The sequence below is a fragment of the Acipenser ruthenus genome, chromosome 24 (assembly GCF_902713425.1).
Source record: "Acipenser ruthenus chromosome 24, fAciRut3.2 maternal haplotype, whole genome shotgun sequence".
Lineage (NCBI taxonomy): Eukaryota > Metazoa > Chordata > Actinopteri > Acipenseriformes > Acipenseridae > Acipenser > Acipenser ruthenus.
In genome coordinates, this window is record NC_081212.1 from 5258632 (window position 1) to 5278671 (window position 20040).

General features: G+C 38.6%; 1 protein-coding gene across 4 annotated transcripts in view; it reads left to right on the plus strand.

Moving 5' to 3' along the window:
• LOC117429265 (active breakpoint cluster region-related protein) overlaps positions 1 to 20040 on the plus strand; it is a 128472-nt gene that overhangs the window by 58104 nt on the left and 50328 nt on the right. For 3 of the 4 annotated variants that reach the window (XM_058998134.1, XM_058998135.1, XM_058998136.1), the window contains 6 exons: positions 4775 to 4882; positions 6102 to 6162; positions 12327 to 12379; positions 14967 to 15107; positions 15426 to 15547; positions 19168 to 19336. In XM_058998134.1, the coding sequence (XP_058854117.1) occupies positions 4775 to 4882; positions 6102 to 6162; positions 12327 to 12379; positions 14967 to 15107; positions 15426 to 15547; positions 19168 to 19336 (654 nt within the window). Of the gene's footprint in view, positions 1 to 4774; positions 4883 to 6101; positions 6163 to 6376; positions 6503 to 12326; positions 12380 to 14966; positions 15108 to 15425; positions 15548 to 19167; positions 19337 to 20040 lie in introns of those variants that run through there. The other variant, XM_058998137.1, reaches the window with a different exon arrangement.

A 20040-nucleotide genomic window follows, 5' to 3' on the forward strand; every position in this document is an offset into this window, starting at 1 on the left:
AGTGGTGCCTAATTAACTTTTTGGTTAGAATTTAAAAAAAAGATTAGTTTCTGTCAAGCAAAGCAGCACTTTCCAGTAAAGGTGCATGTAAAAGGAGAATGATGATTTCTCCACTAAAAAAAAAGGACTTAAACCCTAAAGACTGGTTTCACAGACAACGTTTAGCACTAATCTCTGACTACCTAATATTACCTTAGGCAGGGTAGTCCAAGACTAGTGCTAATCGGGGTCTGTGAAACTAGCCGTTAGTCATGGAAGATGCTAAATTATACAGACCGGAAAAAACAAGACTGCACGTTTCCAGTGACATGCATGTCTTTTCATCCTCTGATGCAGACTGACTTTGTATTGTTGTTGCTTGGTTCTAAGACCACAGTGTTTGACCACTCTTTCATTGCTGGCTTTTCTTTCTGTGTTAAAGCCTCTCTTTCCTTAAACCTCTGATGCACAAGTTAATCAGCATGAAAGGCATACCTGCAATGAAACAGCCCTTTTCAGTTCATTGCACCCGCAGATCTTGCGTCATGCATGTTAAGAAAAGTTGCTCAAAAGCTGTCTGGCCTGCTTAGCCTTGTGGTTAAAGGTGCTGAACTGGGAGGTCTTCAATATGAGCACATCTTCATACCATCCCCTCTCCTGTGCTTAGTTTGCATCAAACATTAGTGATCATGAAATGGTTATCTTTGAGTATTACTGTATCAACGATTCTTTAATCTGCAGTGGCATTTGAATGTGTCTCTAACAAGCATTTCCTTGTGCATTTCTTTTTGTCTTTTACATTTTACCGTTTGCATGCGTCACATTTATCCTAGACAGCCTTCTTTTTTTTGTGTTTAAAGATGTATTCAATGGGCCATATGGTATGTCACTGAAATGCAGCCTGTTGCAAATTTACAGACATTTCATACGGCTCATTCATACAATTCACCAAATCAATACAAGCAATTTACAAATCAATTTCCGTAGTAAAATTAATGCAATCAAAACTCTGATTAAAATGCAAATACAACATGAATTTCAAATAAATTCCAAGAAGTAAAATTCTCATGCTATACATTAGTAGAATAACAGTATTCCACACAACACAGCTGCAGATTGTATTGGGATTAATTACTGTTGCTTTGAATGTAGTGGCATCAGTGAGGATCATGCATTCAAATCCGTTCTTTTGAGTCTCAGTGCTGCTGCCATTCCAAGTCTAGATTGGTTTATACAGTGAAGCCTCTCTTATCAAGCATCAAGAGACCAAAAAAATGTGACCTGAATAGTGGGGTGACCTTAATATTTACGGTATACTGTAGTAACAGTGAAGTCAGTGGAACTGGACTGTAAAACTAAGGCCTTAATTGCAGGGTTCTTTGTACCTAGTTGGCCTTTAAGCAAAGTTCCACTGTTTTTTAAGACACTGGTAGTTTGTGCATACAGATTTTTTTTAAATCAGCAAAACATAATATAACCCAAGTAATGAGAGTGGTGTGAAAGTTGGGGTGTTAAACCCTCTGGTTGAAAACAGTTGAGCATTTTTTCTGCTTGGGTTCAGTCCTGCTGTTTATCTAGATCCTCTTTTCTAAACAGGGTAGAGCTGGTAAATATTTCCCCAGCAGAGGTAATGTTTTGACAGCCCTGCTGAGCAGTCAGACCCATCTTGTGTGGTGCGAGTTGCTGTGAATAACTTACAGAAGAGCAACTCAAACCCTGCCTCCTTCCTCCGCTCGAGCTGAATGAAGCGCTGCTTGATGCCCCTGGCATGGCCCTGCTGCCCGAGTGCAAACCATTCTCATTCCCCCAGGATGTAGCGACTGCAGCAGCCATAGCAGAATCTCTTCCTGCTAATACACTGGCAGATCAGCAAGCGCAGCCTGACTAATTCACAATCTTCTGCTGCCACTAGAGAGGTTGGGGATGGGGGCTGAGAAGAAATAAAGCTGTTCACAACCAAACCCCTTAAATGCCATTTTCCAGCTGGCAGAATTGCCAGTGTCCTTGCAAAGGTCTGTGCTGGGATGCGCTTTGTATGATGCATAGAAAAATCTAAATGCACATCACATAACCAGCCAAGATAGCAGCATTTTTTTTTTTTAATGAATGAATTGTAAACTAATTCGATTCATAAAAGAGAAGGGGGCTGCTTACTACATGTGTAGCCTTCCACTATAAAGGAGCACATTCTTAACGTTCATACAGTGAAGTATCAATTTTGTGTTGAAACTATTGCAGTTTTAGGCTCAAAACATACACAGCAATGCATTAATGTACAGCAGGAGCTGGGTATCCACCATGTTCAATGTTTTTCTGCTTTGTCAGGATAACATCATTAGTAAGGGTCAGGGATTGAGAGCAGTTGTCTTTTTGATTGATGAGGTGTTGGGTTGGACGTGGGGATGCTGGAATCAATGGTGGCATCGCAAAGAGAGCTTGTAATAGGGCTCGAATAGGAGATCATCTTTATGCTTGTTGCATGTATGTATGTATGTAGGTATGTATGTATGTGTGTGTAAATGCAGAACATGGTTTGTATCTCCCAGTTTATATTTCACAGAGAGTGGGGATCATATTGATGCAGCAAAATAATTAAAATGACATTGATTCGATTAACCCTTTTAAACCATGCTTTAAAATGAATAAACTGTGGCAATAATAAGGATGGAATTAAGACTCCCATTGCAAAGCAGTTTGAGTTTAATAAGACACACCTGAGCTTGTTGCCTATACACTGGAGCTAATTAAGCTCGTAGTAAAACCTGGAACAGGTTTTACTACAACAGGACAATAGGAGTCTTATTTCCATCCCTGCAATAAGAATCTGGGGAGTGTTAGAACCTTCAACTGAATTTCTTTTTTTTTATAGGTTGTATTTGTCTGGTGTGTTTGAGCACATCACGAATACTGTGCAGTGCTTGGGTCTGTTACAAACAGATAGCTGTGTTTCTACAGTGTAATGAAGTCAGACATGCAATTTTTCTTTCTTGTTCTCTTATTAGTTTAGATCTGAGCAGAGCGGTTGCTAGGGAACCGCATACGTCACAGATACTAATCACTTCTGCTGTCTTAGGGGAGCCATCAAAGCATGGGTGTTACCTACAAACATAGTTAACTGGTTGAGCTAAATGGTGCTGAATCCCGTTTTGATACAGCCTGTGTCTTGAACCCTGGCATAAACAACTGAACTAAAATAGTGAGCAAATTGTTTTGTGCAAGAACTTCATTGGGAGCCTGTATAATATCTAGCACCATGAACATTGCAAATCAGATTCATTTCCAATGCAGAGGATAGTGTTGTGTTTTAACAACACGGGCCACATAAAGAAGATTGTCCAGTGTTTATTATTGCTAAAGGGGGACAATTAGTAGAAGTGGACAGGGATGTTTTGTTTGCTGAAAGGACATGATGGAGCCCCTTGCTAATTGCTGTGTTTCTCATTATGAAAAGAACTGAATCTTCATCTCTTAGACAAGCTACAGTAGTGTGTTTCCTTATCGAGGATGTTAGTTCATAAAACTGATAAGCAGGGTTATTTGGTTTAGTTAAAAAATGAACCTTAAGTGTATTGAGCCTAAAAGTGGTAGTGAACCTTGACATTATGGCAACATTAAATAGCACAATTTGAAAGTGATCTTCACTGTATATGTAGTGTTGTGGAGGTACCTTTTGTTTGAGATTTGTAAGAAATCCTCACTCCACTCAAGCTGCATGTATAGTATGAGGTATCTTCAGTGCACTGTAATGGATTGGTGGTTGCTGTCAAGTTTGGGCTGCCTCGCCTGTATCCCTACATGTGTCTGCATGTTTCATATGCCATACCCAATATAGCAGCATGCCAAGCACTTCCCCACAGTGCCAGTACAATGCCCTGCAGGTTCTGTTGGGTCTGGAACCGTGTATAATTGCATACAGAAGACAAAGAGGCTGAACTGTGCCTCTCGAATTTCTTTTCTGCTTTTCTCCTAAAACATTGATTTCTCAGTTTTGAGTTTCAAGATTGCATCACAAAGCAGAAGGCTGTTTAAAAAAAATAAAATAAAATAGGTCACTTTTTATTACAGCTGCAGAAGGGATGCAAGCTTGATAATTAACATCACAGTAGCCAGAGAATCAAGCTGTGGCATTCCCCTCAACTCGTTCTTTGTGCTTCCTTCCTTGCATTTAAGGTTAATTTAATCTTTGTGTTCTTAAACCAGCTGCTTGGACGTCAGCCGTGCTTTTTAATGAGTAAAAAATAATAATTTCAATGCTTAAACAATGCAAACATTGTGAGTTTTGAGATCAGATGGATTATGCACGTTGAACTTCTGTTTTTGGTTTTATAATTATCCAACCTATTTATCCCATATGTGCTCATAGGCCCCCGGTCGCACATCCCTGGTCTAACAATGATTGTGCTTACTCTGCTCTACTTCCATAGTTGGGTATATGTGTTTCTAATGAATGAGAAATAGCAGCTTACAAGTGCAAATTAGACTTGATTAAAGCAAAGTACACCACTCAATCGCATTGTTAACCAAAGAGTATTGTATGCTGTACATCAGCCTCTTTTTATTAATCCAAGCCTTATGTATAAGCTTTGCTTTGATTTGTGTATTGAAGTACGTTAGTAAATTGCCAATTCACTTACCTATGCTTGTCCCTATAGAAACTCTCAAGGATGTATGCTGAATTGGGGCTTATGTTGGTCACGGATGAAAAAATGAAAATGACCCCCCCCCCCATCTCTCCACAGCTGCATGTTTCATCCTGTCTGATTTAATATTTTATATTGTCCTTTTTTTTTATCAGGCCAGCCAGCTTGGTGTGTACAAAGCATTTGTGGATAACTACAAAGTTGCCGTGGAGACAGCTGAGAAATGTAGCCAGGCAAACAATCAGTTTCAGAAGATTTCAGAGGTAAGAAAACAGGGAGGTGGAACTTGCCATAGGGTATTGTTACTCTCCGGCCACCTAATTAATTCTGAATATTCTTATTTATTTTGATACATACATATATAGACACAAAGACTCTGTTCTCCTCCTGTTTACAGTTTTTGAGGCTACTGTCTATAAAAATTGTTTGCGGGGTCGGGGAGGCATGTGCTGGTGTTTGTGTCTAAATAAAGGGATTATTAAACGCTTACATGGGTTTTTGACATTTTTACTAAAGCAGTGGTGTGTGTTCAGAAAGTCTGGGAGATTTTATTGAATAGCACCACAGGACAGGGAGATGACTATTAGATTCCACAAACAAACATTATTCACATTATAGAAAATACCAAAGAGCATTAAAAAATGTAAACAATGGGGGATCATTAATCTTAATTCACCTTTCAAAGCATGCTTCTAATCCTTCTCCCTATTTCACAGTGTTTTGCACACATTTTGTGAAAGGAAAATACACCAGCAAAGTAACAACACTAACTAATAACAGATAACCAAGTCACTGTGTGTGTGTGTGTGTGTGTGTGTGTGTGTGTGTGTGTGTGTGAAGTAACGACTTTATCTTTGTAGAGAGCTTTGCCAACTGCAGGAAGGAAATGGTTAAGCTGGCTGCTAGCTAGTGCATGGCTGTGCTGTGTGTGAAAAGGGATTCTCCCATTCCGTCTGCACTGAGGTTTCCTCTATAGAATAATACTGTTGAAGCAGTATAGATCTGGAGATGTAGACCAAGACAAATCGGCTCATGGTTGGAGTTTAGCTTCCTGAACTGATCTCAACATGACAACTTAAACACAGGATCAGCTGCACAAATTGTGCAGATATTTACAGTATTAATTATCAACATTTTATATGAAACAGCAGATAAAATAAAGTCGACTTAATGCCTCTTTTCGTCATGAGAATGCAACTTTTTTTATATGCATGTACAGTAAAAGAAAAGAGAGAACTGTGAATGACATTGCCTCGGGTTCTTTATCTGGGGATTATCCCAGTAAGGAAGCAGTATCTGCAATGATGGTGGGGGGGGGTTATTGTATTTAAATGCAGTTACTGAACCTCATTGCATTTTAATAATCTGCTAATAAAATTACAGTACACTAATATAACACAATCTTTTTAAAATAATAAAATAATAGTACATTGGCCTTTTTCTATTTGTTTTTTTGACTCCCATGTTTTTTTTCTATCACAGAACCTCAAAGTAAAGGGCCCTAAGGATTCTAAGGACTGCACCACCTCAGTCACAATGGAAGGTAAGACCCACACATACACCACTGCCTTTGCTAGCCTGGCTTTTTAATCTGATGAGCCCCAAGCAGTCAGAGAAGGGGAATGAGGCAGAAATACACTTTGCAGAAGGCACCGCACTGCTAGCAGCTCAGTAGATGGGTATTCCTTTGAGATGCCAGCCCAGCCCCCCTCCCATCTATTTGTGTGTGCAGCGCTTGGTTGAGGTGGCTGATGTTCTGCTCCAGCCTGTGAATGTGGCTGCTTATGGAAGGTAGAGGGCTAGGAGAGATGGCTGTATCAGCGGAGGAGAGGTTGACATGGAAATGCTACTGATCCTGAGGCTCTGTTGTAACTGCACCTACGGTAAACTGAACAAGCCTTTTGATTTTACTGAAACGGACAGTATTGTTTTGCTTTTCTTTCTTTCTTTCTTTCTTGTATTTGTTGAGATTTGACTGCAGAGAGAAAACTGTATATTTATTTATTTATTTATTTATTTATTTATTTATTTATTTATTTATTTATTTGGTAACCATCTCTCAGCTTTATTTGATGCTGTTGGTAGTCATGAATGACTTGGAGTCCTGTTTTTTTTAAATTCAAGTGGCTGTATTCTTTTAAAAGTTTTAAGTAGACTAGTCTTTTGTCATTTTTTATATAGTTTTTGTATCAATTTTTTCAGTACTTTGCATCTGGCTTTGAATGTTTTTAGATATTATGGTTTTGTTAATAATATTCTGCTCTTCTCAGTTTGGGTGTAATGGTCTATTATTATTATTATTATTATTATTATTATTATTATTATTATTATTATTATTATTATTATTATTATTATTTATTTTATTTTTTTAACAGATGGGTGGAGAAAAACATATCTCCAAAAAGAATTGATTGATAAAATTGGCCACATGTTTCACATCTTCATTCTAGTGTCATGATAGATCCGGTATTTATTATTATTATTATTATTATTATTATTATTATCATTATTATTAGTATTTATTTTTTAGCAGACGTCCTTATCCAGGGCGACTTACAATTGTTACAAGATATCACATTATTTTTACATACAATTACATTATTTTTTTACACATTATTTTTACATACAATTACCCATTTATACAGTTGGGTTTTTACTGGAGCAATCTAGGTAAAGTACCTCGCTCAAGGGTAGAATTTAGAATTACATGAATGATCATTTTGATTGTAAATATGCATGCCTGGGCTGTAATTTTAATAAGGGTGGAAACTGTCTAAAGCGGTTCTTTAAAACCTCAACTGCCCTATAAAACAGATCAGCATGGGGAACGAGGTGGAACCCCAGGTGTGATCAGCCACAGCCCAGAGCAGCTTCCTGATCTTTCTTTCAAAAGTGGTCAAGTGCCACAAACAGATTTCAATAGTTCTAGATTAGGAGTGGATTAATGTCCCCCTTGCCAGTGCATGGGTATTTTCTTTGGATACGATTATATTTTTGTACTGCCCTGCTTGCCAGCAGTTCTGGTTAATGGGATGCAGACTGGGATGATTTAAAAACATAGTTGTTTTTGTGTATAACTTTTGAAAGACATGGAAGTTCCCATTTGCAGCATATCTAACTGGATGTTCTCCAAAAAACTTTATTTATGCTATTAGAAAACTAATCAGTGTTCAGTCTGTAATTTCATAGGGTGTGGATTTCAAGATAACTATTATATGCTGGGCAGAGCCAGTCATTTTACAAGCATTAACTGGAAGTGTTGTTAGTAATACCATTGTTTCACCCGCACCCAGACAGTACAGGCGTAGGATCACAAAGGACTTCTTAGTCTAAACTGGATCTGTTCCTTCTATAGACTGGGGATTTTTAAAATGAATGAAAAGCTTTTCATTTTGTAATGCTGGGTCTCCATTAGGATTCGTTTAGCATATTCTTTGTGGGAGGCACGTGGTCTGGTGTTTGTGTCTAAATAAAGGGATTATCAAACGCTTCCATGGGTTTCTGCCATTTTTACTAAAGCAGCGGTGTGTGTTCAGAAAGTCTGGGAGATTTGTTTGAATAGCACCACAGGACAGGGAAATGACATGTTTGCTGTGTTTTTGATTTTTGACCCCTATGCAGAAAATTACATCTCAATCGAAATGGAACCTCAATAAAATAAATGTACCTTTTCTATATTTTGATTAGAAACATTGCAATCTGCTATCAAAACCAAGCTATTTTATCCCATGAATGATAAAATAGAGGCTGTATGATAGACTCCTGGAGTTCGATACTGTGTGAAGTTTGGGAATGAAAAGTTGCAACATATATATCAGGAAGTGGTCTTGCAATTGGACCAAAAAAGGCTATTTTGTATCCTTCATCACTAACTTAAAAGTCATTAACAGCTCGCTGGCACATATTTTTTTTCTTCAGTTTTTAACAGATTACCGTTTCTCTCAGACTACTCGGGCAGAGGTAACCACAACCAGGAGCCACACCTCTTCCCTGTCACCTCACCACTTACTAGACTGAAGAAAAAAATACATTTATACTGTTTTGCTTGTACAAAGGAATGCATTTTGCATTACCTAATATAGTTGTTTAGTAAAAACTGATCCCACTTTCTGTGATTTACACCTTTTTCATATTTTCCTTTCACTCCAAAATGACATTTAAGGTACCTTCAAATCAAATGCTGCCATTAAACTCGGTTGTTTTAACTAAATTAAATGAACATTTTCAACACGGCTGAAACCATTTTGGTTTTGCTTTTACCTTGTTTCAGTCATTTAAAATGTTCCTTTTTCTGTGACTTAAACCTGAGTCTGCTTTCTCATTTCTGACTGCAAAAGTCTATGGAAGAAAACCGACACCAGAGATTCTGCGACTTCAGATATAGCAACTTCCTTTTCACTGTTATGCCACTGCGAACTAACTCTGTGATTCAGAAGCTGTTGAAGTCTGTTGTAGGAGGTGTGTCTTCTTCTGTCTCAAGACGATGTCACCATTTTGAGTACCATGTTTGGTTTAGCTTACAAGATAGCATAGCAAATGGTATGCTGCTGTTTTTTATGTGCTATTTTAAATGAATTGGATCCTAACTTAATTCTCTGCATGCTCATTAACTGCTGTTCAGAGGAGGGATGTGTTGGTGTACGCTGGCTCCTGGAGGTCTCCTTGAATGTATGTTTGAAGAATTCTCATTGTCAGAATGTTCTGAGGTCATAACTCCAGGGGGCTCATTGACTAGAAGGGAGAATTGTGCAGAGAGAAGTCAATACAGGGAGAGCTAATGAGATCCTTCTTTCATGTAACTCAAAGTGACCTTCAGAGCGCCCTTAAAGTGGTATTGTTTTTCCAATAATAAATTGCACTGCTCAGCTGAACAGCTCTTCACTTTCCATCTCATGTGGGGAACAGCCATCTACTTACCATTGAAAACCTTTTTTTTATTTTATAAATTCTTTTGATTGCGTCACAGTCTGCTACAGTATCATCGCAGGCCTCGACACACAGAACTGTAGAAACTCGCAGTGGAGGGTTACCCATCCCCCCTGAACGCGCTAATGAGCAGACAGCTTGCGATGAGAAAGAGAAATGTCTGCAGAGAAAGGAGAGATGCAGACCGCCTAACTTCCAATAAAAACAATTTACAAAAGCATCTTCAGAACCTGAGCTGATCTGCTCGTACTGCATTTTTATTACTACCAGTTTAAAGTTCACAGAGCTAAAAAAAACCGGATTCCACACATCTTGCCTCTAGCGCACTGCAGTGAATGATGGGGGCCTTCGTAATTAACTTATAGGCCTGCCCTTGGGCCCTCTGACATCCTGGGGCCAATTTCCCACTGTGGCCAAATTTCCCACTCCATACATTTGCTACAGGCCCCTAATGACTGACATGGCTGGAAGCTAATCATTGAGATCTTACACCACTATTGCAGATGGCCTACATATCTTGTTATAATTCATGTTGGGTGTCAGCTGCCCTATACATATTGCTTCCAACTATAATTAATTGAATCAAAATTACAGTGTTAATGACTGTTAATAAGCAGACATCACCTGCATTGTGCCAAAGATATTACAGTGCTGATGTATTTACTGTATTGAGGCTTGGTACTGAACAAGTGTTTAAGAAAAGAGACACAAAATAAATAAGACCCCTTGCTTACTAAATACTCCGGTGTCTGAGTAGATAACCATCTCCTCTTTAAAAATATGCAAAATATTTTAATAAGCAAGACATTTCACAATCCTGAAATGTTTTCCTTTTTCTAGGAAAGCAGTACAGCTGGGGATGGAAAATTTGTTGCCAGATAACCTCACTCAGACTACTTGCTCACTAAATATCTTGGTATTCCTGAATAGAAAATCATCTTCTCTTTATACAAGGGATTTTAATGAACAGTCTCTCCCAAAGTGCTGTGGTACCCCAAATATCCCCAAAGGATCCACTTACTACCAATGCGGAGATGATTATCTATTCAGGGACACCAAGATATTTAGTAAGTAAAGGGTTTGAGTGAGAAAACATTCCAGAAAACCCCTACACCCACATACTGCACACACTGATTTAAAAAATGCTCAGTCTGAGGTGATGTATATAAATCAGAATGCATGACAGACTAGAGCTTCTGAGCTTGATAAATATGTAGGTATGTCTGGTATTGTGTGCACGTTAGGATGCTGACTGCCTGCTGCATATATTTAGAAAAGAGATTCCAGGTGTTGATGGACAGTGTTGGCTATTGGCTATGTTAAATATTTGATGCATCACACATGACGTTTCTATAGAAACATACATTTAGCTGACAGCAATAGAATGATCTGATGTTTTTAAAGGGTGCCAGAATTCCCATACAACGATTGAGTTGTTTTATAATCTGATGTGCGGCTTTGTAGCAACAGAAAGTAAAATCCACAGGTCTACACTAGCCACCACCTTTTGCCGTCACATGGCCTCTGTTTCAGGGGTCTCTGATGGCTGTGCCTGTGTGTGGCATGGATCTAAAAGTTGTGAGTGCATTTGAATAAGTATTTTTTGACATCCTGCAGCAATGCTTCTTATGCAGGTGTCTGCGCTCAGGAAAGTCACAGCTCAGTTTTCCAAGGCTGTGGGGCTGCTAAATTATGATTTAGAAAAAGCTATTTAACTGTCAGATTAATATGATTGCACACATTTTGGATTGACCTTGCAGCTGGCAAGCATATTAATAAAAGTATCATGTACCTGTATTATAAATTTGACTGTTGTTAATGCTTTATTAAATGGAGTTAGAAGCCACTGGTACTGTAACTGGTATTCAGCCATGAAGAGTGAATACATGAGAGGGAGACAGGCTGGCGATATGAGGTGCAAGGATAGATTAGAGCAAATATTATTTGCATACGACCTTGGTTTCTGTTTTACTCATATCTGAGGAGCTAAGCATAGCTGGCACTGTATTATTATTTGTTTATTTAGCAGACGCCTTTATCCAAGGCTACTTACAGAGACTAGGGTGTGTGAACTATGCATCAGCTGCAGAGTCGCTTACAACAACGTCTCACCTGAAAGACGGAGCACAAGGAGGTTAAGTGACTTGCTCAGGGTCACGTATTGAGTCATTTAGTGAGCTGGGATTTGAACCGGGGACCTCCTGGTTACAAGCCCTTTTCTTTAACCACTGGACCACACAGCCTCCCAGCACACAGATAAGTGACGTCCAAAGAAAATCAGCAGGGTCACACATTTTGGATTCAGGTATTTCATGAGTATTCATTTAAAGTCTGGGCGGGGACTTGTGTGTTACTAACCATACTTATTTATGGATTTCAAAGTCATGTTAGTAAAGCTGACAAACACAAAGCTGCAACACTCATAAGTCATAAGTAAACCTAGCCAGTGAAAGCTTTAATAGGGATGCTCGTGAGAAGTCGTACTGCACTACATTAACCCAAACTGCAGAACTTTTTTATACTGTGTGGATCTGGTTTCTCTTCATCATTAATTCACTGACAGACACATGTCACAGAGGCAGTTTGTCATTTTCGTTATGGTGGTGCGACGAGAGGTGATGTCATTTTCCATTTCATCTTCAGCCGCAGATGCAAGCTGGTTGAGCCGACGTGGCTGCAATCTCGTTGGGATTAATCTTTCCGTGGCTCTGTTTGTCTGAAGAATCGATTTGAAGCTGCACAGACTAGTTGTTTAATGCGGTGTTTTCTTGTCCTTCACAGCTTTGTTGTACAAACCCATTGATCGGGTCACAAGAAGCACGCTTGTTCTTCACGTAAGTATATGACATTGTTGCAGGTGACTGAAATATAATACGAAACTGGTGCTGTTGAACGCTGTCTGCTGCGATGCAATTATCTTGCTTCTGCACGGGCAGCTTGGTAGAAAATTAAAGTAGAACTCAAACTGAGAGGCGTTCTGCTGCAGTTATTGTTGTAGAGCTCAAAAGTTAACATTCTTTTTTTTCCTTTGCTTTTTTTTCTTTGCATGAGTTCATTATCGTATAACATGTTATAAGAATAGCATTTCCCTTATACACAATGCCCAACATCTCACAGTTAACATGAGTACCTCCCATTTGATGAATATATTTTGTCTGTTTTCCTGATATCCATACAGTACCAAATAACAAACAGCTGTTTTAAGGTCAACTGATTCTTTTTGGCTGTATATGCAGTGCTCAATAATTGCACACAGTTACCACAGTTGTTTTTGTATCATTTTTTTTTTTTTTTTTTTCAATCTGCTAAAGGACAGCTGCGCCATAATTGAAATGTAATCCTAGGGTTATTGATAGACATTTACAACATTTTCATAAACTGTAGCAAGCAACCTTACACCCATGTCCTGTTCAAAACAGTTACAATTCAACTAAAATGAGCCGTCAGCACCTTTGTAAAAAGGTCAGGTGGATAATAGTATCATTTAAATGCCAATCTAGCAACAAGGCAGAACAACAGCTACTTCACTATGTAATGTGTCAAAAGGTCATATGCTATCTGGGTTTGCTTGGTATCCAAATTGGATCACGCAAATTCTGGTTGATTTCGTAATCTCCAGCTACTGTGTTTTCCTATGGCACAGTAGCTGTATGAGTCAATAAAGGGATAAAAAAAGAAGGCAGTTGTGCATGCTACTGCTGAAAAAGTGCTTTCACTTTGCATCAGGAGCTTCAGTCTTTTCAGTAATAACTCAAACTACAGTTTGCTTGTATGGCTAGCAAATAATCGCTTAAATGTTTGCGTAAAACTGCACAGACGATGCATAACAAAAGCTGGTTCTATCCATCTACATGTGACTGGAAAATTGCTAATATTATATGAGTCGTAAAATAATGTGCACAGTAAAATAAATGGGTTTCAGTTTTAATGCTGAGCTTTTGTCCTACAACAGTTTCATTTAAAACTGTGGGGCAAGCCAGATTATTGCACACCTTTGGCCTTGGCATTGACCCCTATTGAATCAGACTGTGCCTGTCTGCCTATCAACAGCCAATATCAAAACCATTGTGGATAATTGGGTTAGTCCGAGAAATGTATATGGAAAAATGTGAATTCCCTGTATTCTGCACATACATACTGTACATTCATTGCACAGTATCCAGCCAGGTTTCTAGCTATTGAGGCTGTGTTTTAAATAATAATTCCATGTGATAAATGACTGCAATGATTCTATGTTATGTGCATTGAATTAAACTCTTCTAATGTCTGACAGTGGTAAATTAAGCACCTTCAGCGAAATGTGGGAGCCTTTGATGAATTAGTTACATTCACAGGGCCATTATTGTTCATGCAATGATTGCTACAGTATATTATTGGCTGAGCTAGCAATCAGGAACTAATGTTTAGGGCATGTTACAGAAAAAAAATAATGTGTATTCAATACATGACGAAAGCAGGTATAGCCATTTTTTCACAAATAGATTAAATTTGGAGTCGTCTGCCTTATCTAACGGAGGTCCAAATGAGGGGACTAGGATTCCCCCTCAACCTCGACTATATACATGCGCAATACTGACACTACCTAGAAATAACTTCAGCGATATTTAACATTTAAACTTTGAAACAGTTTTTGGTATTTTAGTGTTTCCTATCATTTTCTCACACTGTTCAGTGCATGATGCTAATCTTAGTTCCTGAGATGACGGGTGTAATCAGAAAGCACCAGATACCTGCAGTATACAGTCCCACCATTCAGCAAAACATGCCCCTGGCTACAAAGATACAAAACTGAGCTTTGCAATACATATACTGGGTGATGAAGTGGCTTTCTAGAATCAGTGACACATGTTATTAGTCTAGTAACATTTTTACTCATAAAGGGCATATACTGTGTAACATTTTGCATGCTTATCGTTTAATTAACTCCTTATACTTTAGTTAAAAAGCAAGTCGATTCACATTTCCATATGTTCTATTGGCCCCTTAGCTGTTTATGATGTTTGCAATCATTCTGATTGGTTCTTAATGTATTCTTTTACTTTTTGATAGTCTGTCTTAAGTGGACGTTGGTCATGATGATGAAAAAGGTTGCAGTGAAAAGGCCTTTTTTAAATACCCTGGTTACTGCATTACATGAAAATGTTTTGCGTCGGTTACAGAGCAACACTTATCACGTCCATAAAGTGGACTTCCATTTTACTGTTTATAAAGGTGCTTTTTAAGATTAAGGTAACTTTGCATATTTGAAATAAGTGAGATTATCAGCAATTGCAGTTCGCAGAAGTACCAGTGTACACCCATCGCTAGGTTAATTGAGGGCTCGAACTCAATACGGTTGCTGTGTCTATTTCTGAAAGCAGATATTGATTCAGTTATTTTCCAGCACTGATGCACTCTTTAACTCTGCACTTTGCGTTTCAGGACCTCCTGAAGCACACTCCAACAGACCACCCGGACTACCCCTTGCTGCAGGACGCTCTCCGGATCTCCCAGAACTTCCTGTCCAGTATCAACGAGGAAATCGACCCCCGCAGGACGGCTGTCACCACACCGAAGGGAGAGGTGAGTTCACACATGACCAGGGGGTCACCTGCCCCTTCAAGGCTAATCTTCAAATAAGATGAAACCACCAATTTGTCTGGGTGTGTCTCCTAAAACCCCTGCTAGAATTTCAACTTGTTCAGAGACTGCATGTTCAAATGAAAGCTACCAGATTATGTTACTAAGCCAGTAAATGTATGGATTGATCCAGGAGTAAAGATAGGCAGTTTGCACATGGTTTAGATCATGAAAATGGACCCTCTCGTTCTTTGTGTTGAAAGGATGACGTGCCAGCGGTGGTTCACCAAGCTCCTCCTTTAACCCTTGTCTTCCTCTCAGGCCCGGCAGCTGGTGAAGGATGGTTTCCTGGTGGAGCTGTCAGAGGGGACGAGGAAGGTGCGCCATGTCTTCCTCTTCACTGACCTCCTCCTCTGTGCCAAAATGAAGAAGACCGCAGTGGGGTAGGTGCCTCTCAAACCAGGCTGAAATACACGTGATACGGGACATTAGATAGGTAAGGAGTAAAGTATGAGGAAAGCATAGATCAGAACGGGAAACATTTACCATCGAGAGGAGGCCATTCAGCACGTCCGTGCTCATCTGGATCCTACTAGCTGCTTTTAAAGGATTTATTGAGTACCAACAGCTTTGCTGAGTAACCCATTCCATACCCTCACAACTCTCTGTGCTAAAGCCTGTGGGTATGGAGCTTTGCTTCATACATGAGGAGAGATTCATGAATCAAGCACATAGATGTGCATAGTGATGGTTTTATTTCTTGCTGTCACTTTCTGTTGTTTTGATGAGCATGCTCACAGGAAAAGAAATTCTCTGCATAACAGTGTCTTGCATGGTGCGTGATTTTAATGAATGAGTGATATTTCACAACACAGGCATTTATATATTCAAGCACGGTTTTATAAACCCAGTGCATAAATGTATTTGTTGATTTTACAAATACATTTTTTAAAATGCAATCTTTTTAGAATTCTTAAAGGATTTTGGCATACAAAGTGTGTTAGCTACAAACAAATAGATCTGAGTTTTTCATTCATTTTTTTTTTTAACATTAAAAACATACATTATAGAGTATGGGGAATTTTCAAGTAGAGAAGCCACTCCATAGTACATATATGAAATGGGCAAATTGTCCACTTTGGAAAATCGAACCCAAGGTCTTCAAGAAAGAAGTCAAAAATTATTCCGCTAATAACACAATTTATATTTTTTACTAGAAATAATGAATAGTTCCCTAGTATCCTATGGGGAGATAAATACAAACAGGTTGTAAAGTCATATTTCTTAACTGAGAAGTGATCTTTCTAGTGACCTTTGGAATTCAGACATGCTCTAATGGAGCAGGCATGATGCATCTATTTTGATTAGCATGTGGACAGTGCCCTATTAAGAACAGAACACAAGTTTGTTTACAGGGAAAAGGGAAATGAAACAACGGTGCAAGCAGGAGAAAAAGAAGCATGCGGTAATAACTGCGAAAAATCAAATAAAAAAAATAAATAATTGAGCCGTGAGGAATGGGAACGCCTGGCGGCAGAGAGAGTTGAAAGAAGCCCTCCGTCTGCAGGGAACACATGAAACAAGAAGAAGAAACTGAGCTGGAGAAGGCTCTCTCCTTCGGGATGGAACGAAATCAAAAAGATTACAAAATAAGACCATGCTTTTTAAAAAAAGGACCAAATAACAACTCAGTCAACAACTGTTAAAAAGAGCTAACCATTTATTTAGCCATTTAAAGCACTGTAATAATTGCACACTGTTATTAAAATGTAACCGTAGAGTTTGCTTGCTGTATTGGGCTTGGTCTTGAAAATAATTCTGACTTGCAAAGAGTGAACAGAATACAGATTTTTCTAGTGAATGCTCTATCAGTACATTAGCACAAGATCTGCAATGCCTTATGTGCAGGTGAGGTGCTTAATATTGCTGGATAGTCATTGTCCTATTGTATACATCATAGTGTTTACTGTAAAACATGTGGATGATGGTTTTGTAAATACCGATTCAACACTCTCTGAAATAAATTGGAGCATTCAGATTCTCAAGCACAATGCAGGGCACCAGAGCCTACCATCCAATTGACAATAAAAGAGAAACATGATACATATCTTTATATTTGAGGCGGTTAGCGTCTAAGTGGGCTTTTTATAACAAGTAGACACTTACATTCATTCTCATCAAGGCCATACATTGCATTACTGGAAACAGGCCATCTGGATGCTAATATGGGATTGTGCAAACTTGGTAATAAGAGGTTAGTTGAAGGCTCCAATATTCTGAATGCCCATTTTTATTCAGAATGCATTCCAACTGACTTGACTCTGAAAGATAAAGCAAAAAGGCTCTGCAAATCTACGTTGTCAGAAAAGAGAGGCAAACGAACCGTATCTCCAACAGCTACAATACCAAATAGAAATACACATTTTATTTTCCTAAGGAGACATTGACGTATATTAGATTTTTATTCCCCGGACCTAATTATTGCCCTGAATTCAAATGCTTTTGTTAACTCTGCTATCAAAGCTAATAAATAAACCTCTTGAGGGCCAGCTCAATAAAACTGCTGTAAGTCGAGAACATTTCAGTTTTATTGCCAGTGACAGAGTGGTGGGTTAATTTTCTTTATGACAGAGTGGTGGGTTGATTTTCTTTATGACAGAATGGTGGGTTGATTTTCTTTATGACAGAGTGGTGGGTTAATTTTCTTTATGACAGAGTGGTGGAGAGTCCGATTGAAACAAACCCAATGGCACATATGATCATAGTGTGGTTGTCTTTAAAGGGTGTTAAATGGAAGTTGCTACAATAAAAAACATGGTGGCCATGTTGGGTGACATCATCAACATACAAAACTGGCTTATAGAGTGCAGATAGGGCCATGGTTACAATGGAACACATATAGTAACCATGTATGCTCTATCAAAAAATGTCATTGCCCGTGACCTTTGACCTCTCCTAAAGGTCAAATGTAAAACTGGCTTATAACTCATAATAGAGTGCACATATGTAAAAATAACATTCTTTACTATTTGCTAATGTGTTTGGTACTGTTACTGGCATTTTGCACTATTTGCTAATGTGTTTGGTACTGTTCCTGGCATTTTGCACTATTTGCTAAATTGTTTGGTACTGGTACTGGTACTGGAAGCTGTAAAGTTGCTGGCAACTCTAGTTATAAATATAATTGATAGCAATACTGATACCAACACTCCAGACATTTGAATTCTTAAATGATACAGTTGGCAGCAGTAGTCTGCAATAGATATTACTGAAATGCTTCAGCGAGAGATGGGCAACTAATTACTCAGCAATCTGACAGTCACAGCTGCCGTTTCTGTGGGCTGAAAAACATTTGCAGCTAAAATTGGGATTTTAGTTTTTTTTCAACTGAAAATGCTCATTAATATTGGTGCTGTGCCAATCAAGCATCTGCTGATAGATGCTTGAGGCATGTTCTACAGCTATGGCAAAACTTTTACATCAGCTAGAATTTTAGGGCTGAGACAATACAATTGAGGTTAATACAAATAAGAAAAAAAAACTATAGGAACATAATGATATTTGATATTTTATTTAAGATTATGTATTGTAATCAAAGAAACTGCAAAATTATATTGCAAATGTCTACTGGAATCCATAATAGTAGTACAGTATTTCATGTTAGATTTCGAAATGTCACAGTTTTTCGTTAAGTATATGAAAAACTACAAAACGGTATGTAATTCAATATGTTAACGTAGCATTATTCAGCAGGTTTCATTCGACTTCATGAAGCAAAATTAGTTAATTATATAGGGTGATGCAAAACATTTGGCCATAGCTGTATATGAATTGTGTTGCTTTCAAGACACTGTTCCTGGCAGCCTGTGGGATGCTTCAGGGATGAACATAAGACTGGTGAACACTCCTAGTTTTACTGTGAGTTTAATCAGACACACCTGAGCTTGTTACCTATACACTGTAGCTAATCAGGCTCATATTAAAACCTGGACTGGGAGAGCCTTCGTATTTCCATCCCTGTGCATGATCACTGCTAACCCAAAGCTTTCTCTTGCCTGTTCAGGAAACAGCAGCAGTATGACTGCAAGTGGTACATTCCCCTGGCGGACCTGACTTTCCAGACCCTGGACGAGTCGGACACCTCCCCCCACATCCACACCATGCCAGAGCATGAGATCGAGGAGATGAAGATGAAGATTTCATGCATCAAGAGCGAGATTCAGAAAGAGAAGGTGAAAAAGGAGGGGGGGAGAGGGAGAAGTACAGCACAAGGGGTTTAAAATGGAATATATATCAACATCAGTATTTTGCATTAAGTTCTGGACTGATTTCATTAACCATTGTTACAAGGAGGGAATTGAATCCGACTCTTGACAGCGCTTGCTGTCAGACCTCTTTCACATTATCTCTTGAATTTTAATAAAACTGCGAAGCTGAATGTGCTTGTCACTGAATGCCATTGAAGCTCTTCTGTGAATTAATTTCAGACTTGGTTGCAGTTCAGACAAGGAGGAAAGAGGAATTTGTGCAAACTGTGTATTGAAAAAAGCCAGTTTCGATTTAGCTGGGGGGTTTTGCTTTTAATGCACAAGGGGAAGGAACCGATAACATGAATTTATCTTTGTTTTTTTTTTCAGTTTGAGATCACAGAGAATGTGCCACAGAACTGTTCTGGGAAAAGGCAAAACATCATTTTAATGAGTCAAGACATTGCAGTGATAATTTAAAGTTAGACTAAATAAATGCAGCAGTAGGAACTTGATGTACTTTAAATATCCATGTAAATCAAGCATTTAATAATAACCTTGGAACCTTGGTTTAGTTTGCGGTTTAATAACTTTGATTTGGTGCCACCTACTGTTACATATTTTAACACATAATTGCGCTAAGCTTTCTTCCCAGTGCATGATCCCATATGCAAGCAGAATTTGTTTCA